Here is a 13716-nt window from a genome sequence, read left to right on the forward strand (position 1 = left end):
AAATATGAAATCAACTAAAATTGTGTCTCATCTTGTGGAAATTGTCTCGTCCCGTCCCTCAAGGTTACACTACTGCATGTTTTTACTGTGAATGTTCCACACTATGGCATTAAACGTATCTATCAAATATTTATTCAATTAGATGTAAGGCTGTGCAATTAATCGAATTTTGATCGCAATTTCGATTTGTGTGTCAAACGATTTCCAAACTCATAGAATTGAGTTGGAACGATTTAAAGCTTAACAAAGTTTATTTTTGGGATATTTTTGATACAAGTATATTTATTAGATTTTTTTTAAAATGTAGAGACAGTAGAACAGCTACATTTATGTTTTTCTATGCCTTATTTCATGTTCAACGTAGATTTTCTTGTAGATTTTTTGTATTTTGTCTTATACATCGCAAAACTGCTCTAAGGTTCATATTTGTAGCCTATATTTATTTTTAATTTGAAAGTTTTGGGTAAATTATCAAGAACAAAGTGTTTTTATAAGAGAGAAATGCTGAATAAACGGATCATGTAACTAAAAAAATAATCAATTTGAACATTTGTGATTTCAGCATTGACCAAAATAATTGCAATAATGATTTTTTCCATAATCGAGCAGCTCCGATTATGGGTTTCCCTCTTCACAGATCTGACCCATAACTTGACCTGGTGGCATTCTCTTCTCCATGGAGATAGAAAAGTTAAACGCAGAAATGTTACACAATGTGCCTTTAATGTATTTGTTTTTAGTTTTCAGGAAGACAGTGTACATTAATAAACATTATGTAAACAAATTGGCCAAAATTGTAGTGTTTTATCATCAGCACTTCCCTCTCCAGATGGAAATAGACTTCTTTAGTTAATGCTGTTGTCACAATACGAAAATCAAACCGGATATTGATTTTACGCATTGATTCTGCATCAATTTGCAAAATTTTTCAGTTCCTTTTTATTTATTTTTTTTATTTTTCTCTTGTAAGCAGCCGTATTTGTTTTGATTCCAACAAATTTAGACTATTGAGACGACTGTAGCACAAGCATTTTTAAATTTTTCAATAGAGTTTATAGAGAATACACATGACTTTTGGGCTTTGCTGGCATAAAAAATAAATAAATACTAAACACAGATAAAATACAGTTAGGTCCATATTTTTAAGACACTACGACAGACCACAGAACTATAATTAAAATCTGGAAGGTGAAACCAAGATGAAGTCGTATTGTTTTAAATGGCCTCTGCTCATTGGCACATGGGCCCCAAAATCAATTTCTCTTCCGCATTTACTTCCTCAATACGGCTGCTAGATCGGGCTCAGAGCGGTTTTAGGCTGAGTCTTACAAATCTAACTTTTAGGCGCTTTGAGGACTTAAAAGTTTATGTTGTGAAAATAGAGAAAAATCCTACAAAGTCAGACCTTTGTGAAAACTGTCGATGCCCCGTCAGCAAAAAATGCATTTCGCTCTAAGGGAGAATTTTTGCAGTACCTGGAGCGGCCACTAGTCTCGAGCCGGGACAGAGGGCGAGTGTCTTATCCAGTTTTAATATAGATCCATTCTGCAGACACAAAGTTTTTAACCTTCTTTGCAAATTATTTTTAGACATGGAGGGGCTTCGTAGTCTCTTATTATTGGGAAACACTGGAGACCATGCTTGCTCTTGATTGGCTAATTCACCTGTCTATCACGCCTATTTGACTTTTTTGGAGATTATACTGTTGCCCAAACCACACGTACATTGCTTTTTTAATATAATTTTTACTCCTCATAATTGTATTCCACTGTATGAATGTTGTCGATTGAATATAGTGAATTAAAATATTTTTCTCCGAATCGGAAAGCTGCACTGTGTAACTTTTCTGGTAGGGGGGTCCACCACAAGCGCGTTTCCATGGCGATATTATTGCTTTGCCTGAGAACTTTCGCGATATGACAATAAACTCATCTACGTATGTTGCATTTATTCGATTAAGCGTGTGTTTTACTGCTCAAAAATACTACGAAAAACATTTACTCATACTTTGATTGAGCTCGCCTCTCCGCAGATCTGACCTGTGACTTGGCCTGGACGCGTCGCAGGCTCGTCTCTGTGGAAATAGATGAATTCAGTGCTATACCATGGGACATTCTGGACAAGGCAATAACATTTCCATGAAAACCAAGCAGGTGGTGGACCCTCTACCCGAAAAGTTACACAGTGAACCTTTAAAGAGGCTTTTGTCGCCACGTGCGGAGTCAACAGTTCAGTGCGCTCCGTGTGAATGTGGGGAATGAGGTTGTAGCGTCTGAGCCGTAATGAGATTAAACCTGCTCAGATCTTTTCCCACGACGACAAAACCCAAACTTTCTCTCTGCTCATTTTGCCAGAATCAGCAAGATTTAAAGCTACAGTGTGGAACTTTCTATAGAGGTAGAAAAGTGGATGGATTAGAACTGTGCTTTAACTATACTAAAACTGTACTTTAAAGGTGCATTGTGTAACTTTTCTGGAAGAAGGGCCGTCACTTGCTTGTTTTTATGAATGGATATGTCATTGCTCTGTCTGGAATGTTCCGTAGTATGACTTTAAACAGCTTTAATTTACAGTTATTCAATTACAGGTGGTTTTATGGCTCAAAAATACCTAGAAATACAACATTCTGACTGTGAGCGGGGCCACCTCTCCGCAGATCAGACCTGTAACTTGGTCTGATTCGTCTCCATGAAGATAGAAAATGCCATACTGTGAAACATTCCTGACAAAGCAATAATATCTCCATGGAGAAATGCCTGTATGTACTGTAACAACGTGCAATAAAAATAACCAAAATGGATAATAACAGCTTTTATTTGAGTCTGTCCTTTGGCGAAAAAGTGACATACTGTGGCTTTAAAGCGTTGCCATCTGACAAATGCTGCAAACCGTGCGCGGAAATGGATGCGTGTGGATATTATTATCAGTCGCCAAAAGCGCCCGAGAGAACAATACAAATACTTAAACTTCCTCTGTTCACTGTTTACTTTATTTATGGTGTTGGTTTAATTTATACATGAACAATTAATGTTTTGTGGTCAGATAAACTACAGGGACTGTACAATTTTACGTAACATTTCCCTTTTAATATTATACTTTTCTACTTTGTTGTTGTAGTTGTTATAGTTGTTGAATTAGATGTAGTTGTTGTAGCAGTAGTTGTTATATAGTTGTAGTATTTGTTGTAGTTGTTGTTGTAGTAGTTCTAGTAGTTGTAACAGTTGTTGTAACAGTTGTTGTAGTTGTAATTGTAATAGTTGTTGTTGTAGTAGTAGTCATAGTTGTTGTAGTAGTTGTAATAGTTGTTGTTGTAGTAGTAGTAGTAGTCGTAGTTGTTGTAATAGTTGTAATAGTTGTTGTTGTAGTAGTCCAAGTTGTTGTAATAGTTGTTTTAGTAGTAGTCGTAGTTGCTGTAGTTGTAATAGTTGTAGTAGTAGTCATAGCAGTAGTTGTAATAGTCGTAGCAATACTTGTAGTAGTAGTTGTTGTAGTCGTCAGTAGTAGTAGTAGTAGTTGTTGTTGTAATAGTTGTAGTAGTAATTGTAGTAATAGTAGTAGTTGTAGTAGTTGTTCTAGTAATAGTAGTAGTAGTTGTAATAGTTGCTGTAGTAGTCGTCGTAGTAGTAGTTGTTGTAATCGTTGTTGTAATACTTGTTGTAGTTGTATTAGTTGTAGTAATTGTTGTAATAGTTGTTGTAATAGTTGTTGTTGTAATTGTTGTTGTAGTTGTAATAGTCGTAATAGTTGTTGTTGTAGTTGTAATAGTCGTAATAGTTGTTGTTGTAGTAGTAGTAGTTGTAGTTGTAGTAGTAGCAGTAGTGGGTTTTTTTGTACGGTCTTTAAACGTCCTTTGTCTAACAGGAATTCAGAGTTTTCCATCCATAACATCTTATTACAGTTAAAGGTGCACTGCATAACTTTTCTGGTTGAGGTTATCCTGCTGTATGTTTTCACTGTGCCCGGTTTAGGGTTGCCAGAAAAGTTCCACACTTTGGCATTAAACGTTTCTTTATTGCTCAAAAATACATTCAAATGTATTCCTCACTTATCTTACTCATTCAGAGCATCATAATTATTCAGCACTTTTTTTCTTCTTTCAGAGGCCAGAGCGGAGTTTGGCAGTCAGAGTAAAACTAACAACTAACATGCTAACAGTGTTCTTCCTGATTATTAGACATTAAAACTCTTTGTAATTAGATGCAGATGGAAATTACAGGGCCTTTAATTATTTATATAAGTAGCTACGTTTGCAAAGCTTGTGTTGGTAACTAAATGATAAATATGTGGATAATTATCAGGGAAATGAATCTAGTTTGTACTGAAAATATTATGACTAGAGTTTGTGTTTTGTTTTGACGTCTTGTTGATGGCAGATGCTTGTTAGTCTGTTTACTGCTCTCCCACTAAAAATAGCATCTTCTTCGAAAACCGTGTCATAACCTTTGAACCTCACCCCTGAAATCTGCTGAAACGTGCCGATGTTTACGTGCGAACGCTTGGGTTTCCTCTTTCACAACACGCTTCAGAAAATCACTGCCTCTTCCTGGTAGAGTTCGACAATTTGGGAACTACAGTATATGTCTTTTTTTTTTGTGTGTGTGGTTTGATTTGCGGTTTATTTTTAAATGTCCGTTTTACTTTTATCTTCTGATCTATGTTAAAATGCTTTCTCCTCAAAAAACAGACCTGGAGTTGTGTTTTGTTTCATTCACACATGTTTAACTCACAAACCCTGCATATTTTGGAGGGTTCAGGACGTGCTCCACTGTGTTTTTAAACTCCATACACCTTCACTGGAAACATTTGGATCATTTCAGCCCTGGAATTGCCAAACCTTACTAAACAAAATGTAAAAAGGAAGCTGAAAACTATCTATATTTAAAGCATTTTGAGTTTTGGGAATGCAGACAGACTAATAATAAAGAATTACTCAAACGTGTCAATGTGTGAATGAAACAAAACACAACTCTGCGTATGTTTTTGAGGAAGTAACAACATTATAACATGGTTGAAAGCGTCAGAGTCAATTTTGTGTAATATAAGACCTGTAACAATCAGATTTTCTTTTCAAAGTTTACATTTATATTTAAACGCACGCAGAAGAACTGACCGAGTGAAATCTGAGCTGACAAACGAACACAAGAGTCACGTTTCAGAACAGATCGAAACTACACTGTTAGCAGTTTTTACACAGAATAAGACATTTTGTTGATATTTTGTTGTTTGGAAAAGAGGAAATTACGATACTTAAAACATTTCAGACATTCAAATTCCAATTTTTATTTCATTGCGATTAATCTTGCATCACTACTTCCTGGTCTCCCCCGATCTAGACTTTGTTAGTTCGATTCCAGCTCTCACAGATGATGAATATTGTCGTGTTCTTGGGCAAGACACTTAACTCCTCCTGCCTCCAGTGTCTGTGTACACTGGTGTATGAATTAGGGATGTAATTTTATCTTTATCTTTTCAAATCCGTGTATCATTCGTTCATTAATTTTTCAATATAAAACCAAAAGTAAGAAAATGAAAAAACAACAATTTTCTTCATTATTTGTCTTCAAAACCAAAATGAAAAAACAGATAACGATTTGTTTTTAAGTTTTTGATTTTGTATTTACATAAATAATGGAAAAAACAGATGACAGCCATTTCCCGTTTCCGTGACTTAAACTGTGATGGGGGACTGAGGCCGGGGACTGAGGCCGGGGACTGAGGCCGGGGACTGAGGCCGGGGACTGAGGCCGGGGACTGAGGCCGGGGACTGAGGCCGGGGACTGAGGCCGGGGACTGAAAACGTTTTAGTCCTGTTTTAGTCCTGTTTTAGTCCTGTTTTTAGTCCTGTTTTAGTCCTGTTTTTGTCCTGTTTTAGTCCTGTTTTAGTCCTGTTTTAGTCCTGTTTTAGTCCGGCATCGCAGTTTGTCACATCGTTGTTGTTTTTTTTCATTATTCATTTAAAACACAAAATCAAAACTTCACACTGAAAAAATGAATCGTTATCCGTTTTTTAATTTTGGTTTTGGAGACAAATAATGAAGAAAATAGTTGTTTATGTCATTTCCTTATTTTTGGTTTTATTTAGAAAAACGAAATGAATGAATGATACACGGATTTTTTCATGATATGCATCTCAGGGTTTGATATTTATTGTAGTATTTTGTGGATCATACAAAATTGTGAATACGCTACTTTTTCCTTTTAAAAACCTTGGAAAAGCCTTTGAGTCTGTTTTTATAATTTGAAGTTTTAACATTTTAAAGTGCTTAATAATAAGTTATTTCTTTTTGTCAACACCGAAGGATCATGATCTATGTAGTTCTGTGTGTTTTTTAACTATTGCTGCATCATGGCGAGGAAAGGTAAGTTTATTTGTACAGCACAATTCGTACACAAATCATTCAAAGTGCTTTACTGAATAATAAAAACATAAAAATCTGTATTACTATTAATTTAAGCAAAGAGACTTGTAATTCGATAAATATTGTGATGGTCCACGATATTATTGTCAGACTTTTGACAGTACGATATCATGATATTTCGGTTATTGTTACATCCCTCGTATGATTGTATAAACCTTGATGTAAAGTGTTTTGAATGCTGAGAAGGTGGAAAAGCAATGTGTATATAAAAATGTGACCATATTTATAGAAAAAGTCAAACCTGACGGGACAAAGTAGCGATTAAATGACCAACCGTATTCCTGTAAACTGTCGAAAAGCCGACCACGGAACTCTGACATCCGATCCGAGCTCCGGCTCCGTCTGCCCCCATCGCCATGGCAACAGCAGGTAGAAGCACCTCGAGTAATTTCAGTGCTACAGGACGCAGGTATAGGCACGATTTACAAACTGCGAAACACTCTGGGACTTTTGTGGGTTCTCCTTGTGCCTCAGGGGTCTGTCACAGCATCTGCCCCAAATATGCACATGAGCAAATCCAGAAAAATAAGCATACTTGTCAATAATTGAGACTTGAAGTTAACTGTGGGCACTGCTCTGTCTGACGCTTTTTTTTACTCAAGTTAGACTTTAATCTGAGCTTTTTTTTTAACACAATTTGACTAGAAAGAGCTGATTTAGCAGGAGCTACAACAGGTGAGTCTCACACATAAAATTAGTCACACTCACCGTTTTTTGCTGATAATGAAACACCTGAACAGCACCATGAGCACTCGTATTGATCAAACTCCTGAGAATTAGCTGTTTTTTATCAATTTTGTATTTTTTCTTGATTTCTTAAAGAAATTTGTACAGCTTTTTGACAGTGTTTGTTAGGGATGTAACAATAACCGAAATATCGTGATACCGTATCGTCAAAATTCTCACAATAATATCGTGGACCATCACAATATATCAAATTACAAGTCTCTTTGCTTAAATTAAGAGTGATGGGAACTACATAGACCATGATCCTTTGCTCCATTTCAGTGCAGACTACAAGAAGAAATAACAGTTCTAAGCACTTTTAAGTCTTAGTTTGTTTAAGTCTTGTAGTATATTAAGTATTATTAAGTAGTATATTAACAGTTTTTTTCACAGCCTCCACAAAATATCGCAATAAATATCGTACTTTAAGATGTGTATCGTGAAAATATCGTACCGAGAGATTTGGATATTGTTACATCCCTAATCGTGAGCCTCCCCACCTTATCGTGAGCTTTCCCATAATATCGCAATAAATATCGTACCATGAGACTTGGATATCGTTACACCCCTAGTGTTTGCTAATGTTTGCTCTTATGTCATTACTTTAACAAATAAACATTCTGCCAATAGACATACACGTAGAACAGAGGGATCTAACAATAACCGAAATATCGTGATAGCCTATCATGAAAAGTCTCACAACATTGTGGACTGTCACAATATATCAAATTACAAGTTTCTTTGCTTAAATGCATCGTTTTACAGTAGCAACAGCTTATAAACACCAGAAACTACATATCCCATGATTCATTTCAGTGCAGAAAACACAAAGAAATATGTTTTTTACTTGAATTCTTGGGATTATGACGGAAATAATTCACAGGTATTTTAAAAGCAAAAAAGTGTCCCATCTTCAATTATATCAGCCTCTTCAAAATATCATAATAAATATCGTACCGTGAGATGTATGTCGTGATAATATAGTACCGAGAGATTTGGATATCATTACATCCCCCAGCGTGATGTCACAGCGAAGTATCAATAACTCAAATTTTCTTTTTATTTTTTCCCTCTGTTTTCTTATTTTTAACAATCAGTGTATTATTGTTTTTTGCAGTCCATCAGAAAATTGCCAAAATGTCAGCACAAGCGACGCTAAAAACGACAGCTCGGTCTATTTAAGCGAGCCACCGTTTAATTTATTCTTATCTAATAATGTTGGCTAAACGGTCTCGAGCGCCCTGCAGGAGCTGTTTGTGTGGGCAGATCTGCTAAATTTAACCACCGCCAAAGAAGCACTGCCCAAAATCTGCTCAAAATATCTGAATCTTTAACTAAACCTGCCAAGTTCTTCTTTTTTTGAGACAATGCGGGGAGCCAAAATCCAAAATGGTCTATGATAAATTAGTTTGAGATCTATAATTTGAACAAAATACTGCTCATATAGTGTTTTATCTTGTTTGTAATGTGTTTTTTTACAAAGTGTAAGTACAGTTTTTAGGTTTTTTGTTCTTTATTTACGTACATTTTACAGTGGATACTTTTTACTTTTACTTCTACATTTGAGAATGCGTATCTGTACTTTCTACTCAACTATATTTTAGATTTAGATGGAAAAGTAAGTTTATTTTATTGTTTGAGACTTGTTGGAAAGGCTGAGATGTATTTTTACTACATTTAATTTGAGTTAATGTCACAACTTACTTTACTTTTACTACTTTTGCTCTACATTTGAGAGCGTGTATCTGTACTTTCTGCTCTGTTCTACTTTATATTTAAAATTTAGATGGAAAAGTAAGTTTATTTTTATTGTTTAAGACTTCCTGAAAAAACTGAGACTTATTTTTACTACATTTAATTTGAGTTAACATCCCGAATTTGAGTAAACCAAGTACACAAATACACACAAACGGCTAGAAAATTTAAGAAATCTGTTGAATAACTTAAAATCTGTTACATTTTGGATCAAAATCGCTATATTTGATGCTTTAATTGTGCAAAAAATCTCTGCAAAATACTTACTTTTTACTCTTAAAGTACATTTTTAAGCTGACATTTCAGTAGTTTTTCTTCAGTAGATGTTTGTTTTTATCATGTGATACTTTTTGACTTGAGTAACCTTTTTGGTCTTGCACTTTTACTCGAGTAACAAACTTGAGCACTTCATCCAGCGCTGGTAAACTGTGTGTGAGTTTGCGTTGGAGGTGAGGCGGCTGTGAACTGGACTAATCCCTCATTAAAGACGTGACGTGCAGAGTCTGAGGAGCAGAACCAGGTGTCGCTCCATAAACCCCGTTTAAATCACCAGTGTTACTACTGACATCCGGCTAACACGCTGCGTACTATTACTGCGTCTGTTGGGTCGGGCTGGGCTGGGGATAAAAATCAGATTGTGGTTTCATTCAGCGTTTCTTCACAGGCAGGGCAGCCGTGAGGTCTTAAAAGTCTTAAAAAGGTCTTAAATTTCATGTTCCTGAATTAAAAATTCTTAAATTATGTTGTCCAAGTCTTATTTTTTTCACAAAGGTCTTAAATTTCTTTAGCCTATTTTTTGTATACTCAACTGGGCTGCAGTGCGATGTTAAATGGAGGGAGTAAAAAAAAAAACAACGTGGAATCTCGTATCGTGAATGAATGTCTAATTGGACATATGCGCAAACAATACTTTAGTTTCTGGCGCCGGCAGCAATGAGTAAACAATCAGTACAGTGGACGAAGACGTTGGATGGATCATGGCTCTTAGCTTCCAGATATAGTACTGGTACATGGTTGGTCATTATTAGAATTGGATCTGGTCTTTTTCGGTCTTAAAAAGGTCTTAAAGTTTAAAATTTGTCAAACCTGGGGGATACTCTGACAGGGAATCCAGAAAAATAAGCATGCATGTCCATAATTGAGACTTTGCAGCTGTGGGCACTGTTCTGTCTGAAGCTCTGTTACTCAAGTTAGACTTTAATCTGAGCTTTTTATTTTTTTTTTTTAAACACAGTTTGACTAGAAAGAGCTGATTTAGCAGGAGCGACAACAGGTGAGCTGATTTGTGCTGCTAAAATAAAATTAGTCACTCTCACCGCTTGAAAATGAAACGCGCAATAACTTTTTACAGTTTTTTTAATGGTCAAAGCAACAAAAATTGAGCTTTATACAGTGTTACCATGGTCATGGAAATCCTGGGAAAGTCATGGAAGTTGAAAATGTCATTTTCCAGCCCTGAAAAAGTCATGGGATTTTGTAAATTCAATGAACGTTTTGGAAAAGTTGTGGAATTTTAGCGCCTCGTTCTGTCAAGTTCTCAGTAGGCTATTGTGATAATTTCTGAACGTCTGCGCTTTTTGTTTAAAAGAGACGACAATAAATGCACTGACAATATTTTGAATGTTAAAAAAACTATAATACCAAACCAAAAGGTGAATGGAAAAGGTTAACAATTCATAAAAAAAAGTCTAATCAATTCTACACATGCAAGTGCCGTAAAGTCGTGGAACATTCACTTCAGGTCATGAAAAAGTCATGGAAATGTTTTGAAATGTTGACTGATTTAAAATCCGTCTTGTGTATTCATGTTTTTGTCCTCATTTGGGTTAATCGTCATTATTTATATCTTTAGATAATCGTCAGTGATGTGGTTGAGGTTTTTTTTTATCTTTCTCTACAGCTCGTCCTGTCAGTAAAAATAATATGTGGTTTGGAGCAGAATTCAGACGGTGGAGGAAGGAAATGGCTTGTTATATAACTGTTTGTGTTAAATGGCACAGATTTAAAGCCAGTACTTTTCACGTTCATGAAATTAATCTTAAAAAACATACATTTTTTCCCATGTTCTTGCGTTATGATTGTGGTTTAGGCATTTTTATAGCCGTGTCAGAGTCAGAAAGCCAAATATTTTTAAGGTGGTTTGAGAACAACTATCGACGATCTTGAGGTCTAATGTTTTTCTTCTCTCTTTCTCTTCAGGTTGTCTGGTAGAGCGCGTCGCAGGTGGAGGCGTGTCACACAGCGCCCTCTGGTGTTAGCAGTGGGACCTGACGCCGCCCTTTGACCCCATGGCACAGTGAGGCCTTCAGCGAGAGGCAGAGACACGGAGCAGAGACCGGAGCGGAGGAGAATCAGCCAAAGGAGGAGCAGACGGGAGGGACCACCATGTCGTCCAGCCGAACCCAGAACCCACACGGACTCAAACCCATCGGGCTGGACCAGATATGGGACGACCTCCGAGCCGGGATACAGCAGGTCTACACCAGGCAGAGCATGGCCAAGTCACGCTACATGGAGCTCTACACGTATCCTTCACTGTGCGATTTAAACCGGAGGGGAAACTATCAGGGCATAAAGGATGTCATTGGGACCTTTTGGATTTATTTTCAAGAGGTTTGGTAAATCACAAGTATTTAATTATTTGAATAAACAAGCCCGGTTTTCTGTCTTGATCATGGCCAAAACATCTTGAACTGACGAGACCAGAAGTGTCAAACTCAAATTCACAGAGGGGTAAAATTATTGAAAAATCATCTGCATGTTTTCTCTTCTTTAGAGATATGTAATGTTAAACCTTTTCTTATTAAATAAATGTTTAGTATTAGTTTTGCTTCAACACTGAATCCAGAACAAGCAAAATATTAAATAATGACAAAATGTTAAATAATGCATAAATAATTTTTAATAATGTAATCTGTAGCCGGTGGGCAGCTCTAATACATATTTGACATGATTTCGCAGGCCAAATATAATTATATCGCGGGCCAAATTTGGCCCCCGGGCCTGAGTTCTGACATGTCTGGACTAGATGGTAAATAGTAAATGAAGGAACCACTCATGCATTCACACATGCATTCATACACACACCAATGTATGCAGACACTGAGGCGCCTTGCCCGAGGACACAACAACGGTATTCACCAGCGCGGCAGTAGCTCAGTCATTAAGAGCGACACTGATCCGAAGGTTAGCAGTTCAAATCCTGCTCTCGATATAAAACATCATTGGTTGAGCGGTCAGATCCACTGACCCACAGGTAGGTTTTGTGATTCTAGCTCCCACAGATGAATACTGTCATTGTGTCCTTGGGCAAAACACTTAACCCACCTCGCCCCCAGAGTCTGCGTACACTGGAGTATGAATGTGTGTGTGAATTGGTGAGTGGTTCCTTGTCATAAAGTGCTTTGAAGGTAGAAAAGCTTTGTATAATAAAAATGTGACCATTTACAATTTACCATGACCAGCTGTGGGAACTGGAATCACACCTCCAGCCTGTGAGTCAGTGGACCTGACTGCTCAACCCCTGATGATTATGTCGAAACTACTACTAACACTGATGAAGTGATGAACACTGGAGCTTTTGTAAATATGAATCACTCTCAAGGTGTGGTTCTCATTTAAAAAGGTGCACTCTGTAACTTTTTTAGTGGAGGGCCAGTCACTTTCTTGTCTCCATGGAGATGTGATTTCTTCGCATGGATTGTTGAGAAGGTGAAGCCACCAGGTCAGGTCTGTGGAGAGGTGGCCCTCACCACAGTATGAATACAGGCAATAAAAACACTTGTAATTTAATAAATGCAAAATAACATAAATGTCAAACTGTGGAACCTTCCTGGCAAAGCTTCTCTCTTCTTGGGTTTTGAAAAGGTTGATTTACATAATTAAACACCTCCCAACATGTCTGTACAAAAGTTTATAGATCCTTTAGTTTGTGATTAGTATTTCTCTCTCTGTGTGTTTCCTCCTTGACCTCTCCTCCCTCTCAGACATGTATATAACTACTGCACCAGTGTGCACCAGTCGAGCCAGGGCCGCGGCTCTGTGCCCCCCACCAAACCCTCCAAAAAGTCCTCCACTCCAGGGGGGGCGCAGTTCGTCGGTCTGGAGCTGTACAAGAGGCTCAAGGAGTTTCTCAAGAACTACCTGACCAGTCTGCTCAAGGTACAGCGCTCACAGTGTGTCGGTGGGGTTCAGATTCAAGAATGTGATCATACTCCGAGTTGGGGGGCAAAAGTTTAGTTTTTTTATTGATTATATTGTCCTTTGGAGTGTAATATCCCAAAGGTAAATTCACAAATGTTGAAGCTGATCTTTTTTATTAGTGACAAGACCCAAGAACTCACTGTTTTACAACACAGACCGGCATTTTAACAATATTCATTTTCAAACCTGCCAAGTTTTTTTTTTTTTTTTTTGAGACAATACACGGAGCCAAAATTGAAAATGGTCCAAAATAAATTAGTTTGAGATCTGTAATTTGAACAAAATACTGCTCATAGTGTTTTTACCTTATTTGTATGAGTTTTTTAACAAAGTGTAAGTACAGTTTTCACGTTTTCTGTACTTTATTTACGTAAATTTTACAGTGGATACATTTTACTTTTACTAAACTACATTTGCCGGATTTTTGCACCACATACTGAAACAGGACTGAAACAGGACTAAACTAGGACTAAACTGGTCTCAGTCCTGGTCTCACCTCTGGGCCCATTCCAACTCTGAGTCATGTTTTAATTTAGACCTGTTTTATTCCTGTTTTCGTCCCGTTTTCGTCCCGTTTTCGTCCCGTTTTCGTCCCGTTTTCGACCCGTTTTAG

General features: G+C 37.0%; 1 protein-coding gene across 1 annotated transcript in view; it reads left to right on the plus strand.

Annotated features, from left to right (window-relative positions):
- LOC110158319 (cullin-1) overlaps nt 1-13716 on the plus strand; it is a 46558-nt gene that overhangs the window by 6160 nt on the left and 26682 nt on the right. The window contains exons 2-3 of the mRNA XM_020922777.2: nt 11100-11425; nt 12887-13061. Coding sequence (XP_020778436.1) covers nt 11286-11425; nt 12887-13061 — 315 coding nt within the window. The 5' untranslated portion in view covers nt 11100-11285. The remainder of the gene's footprint in view (nt 1-11099; nt 11426-12886; nt 13062-13716) is intronic.

Source organism: Boleophthalmus pectinirostris, unplaced genomic scaffold (assembly GCF_026225935.1).
Source record: "Boleophthalmus pectinirostris isolate CB_2022bp ecotype Guang Dong unplaced genomic scaffold, ASM2622593v1 HiC_scaffold_15, whole genome shotgun sequence".
Taxonomy (NCBI): Eukaryota; Metazoa; Chordata; class Actinopteri; order Gobiiformes; family Gobiidae; genus Boleophthalmus; species Boleophthalmus pectinirostris.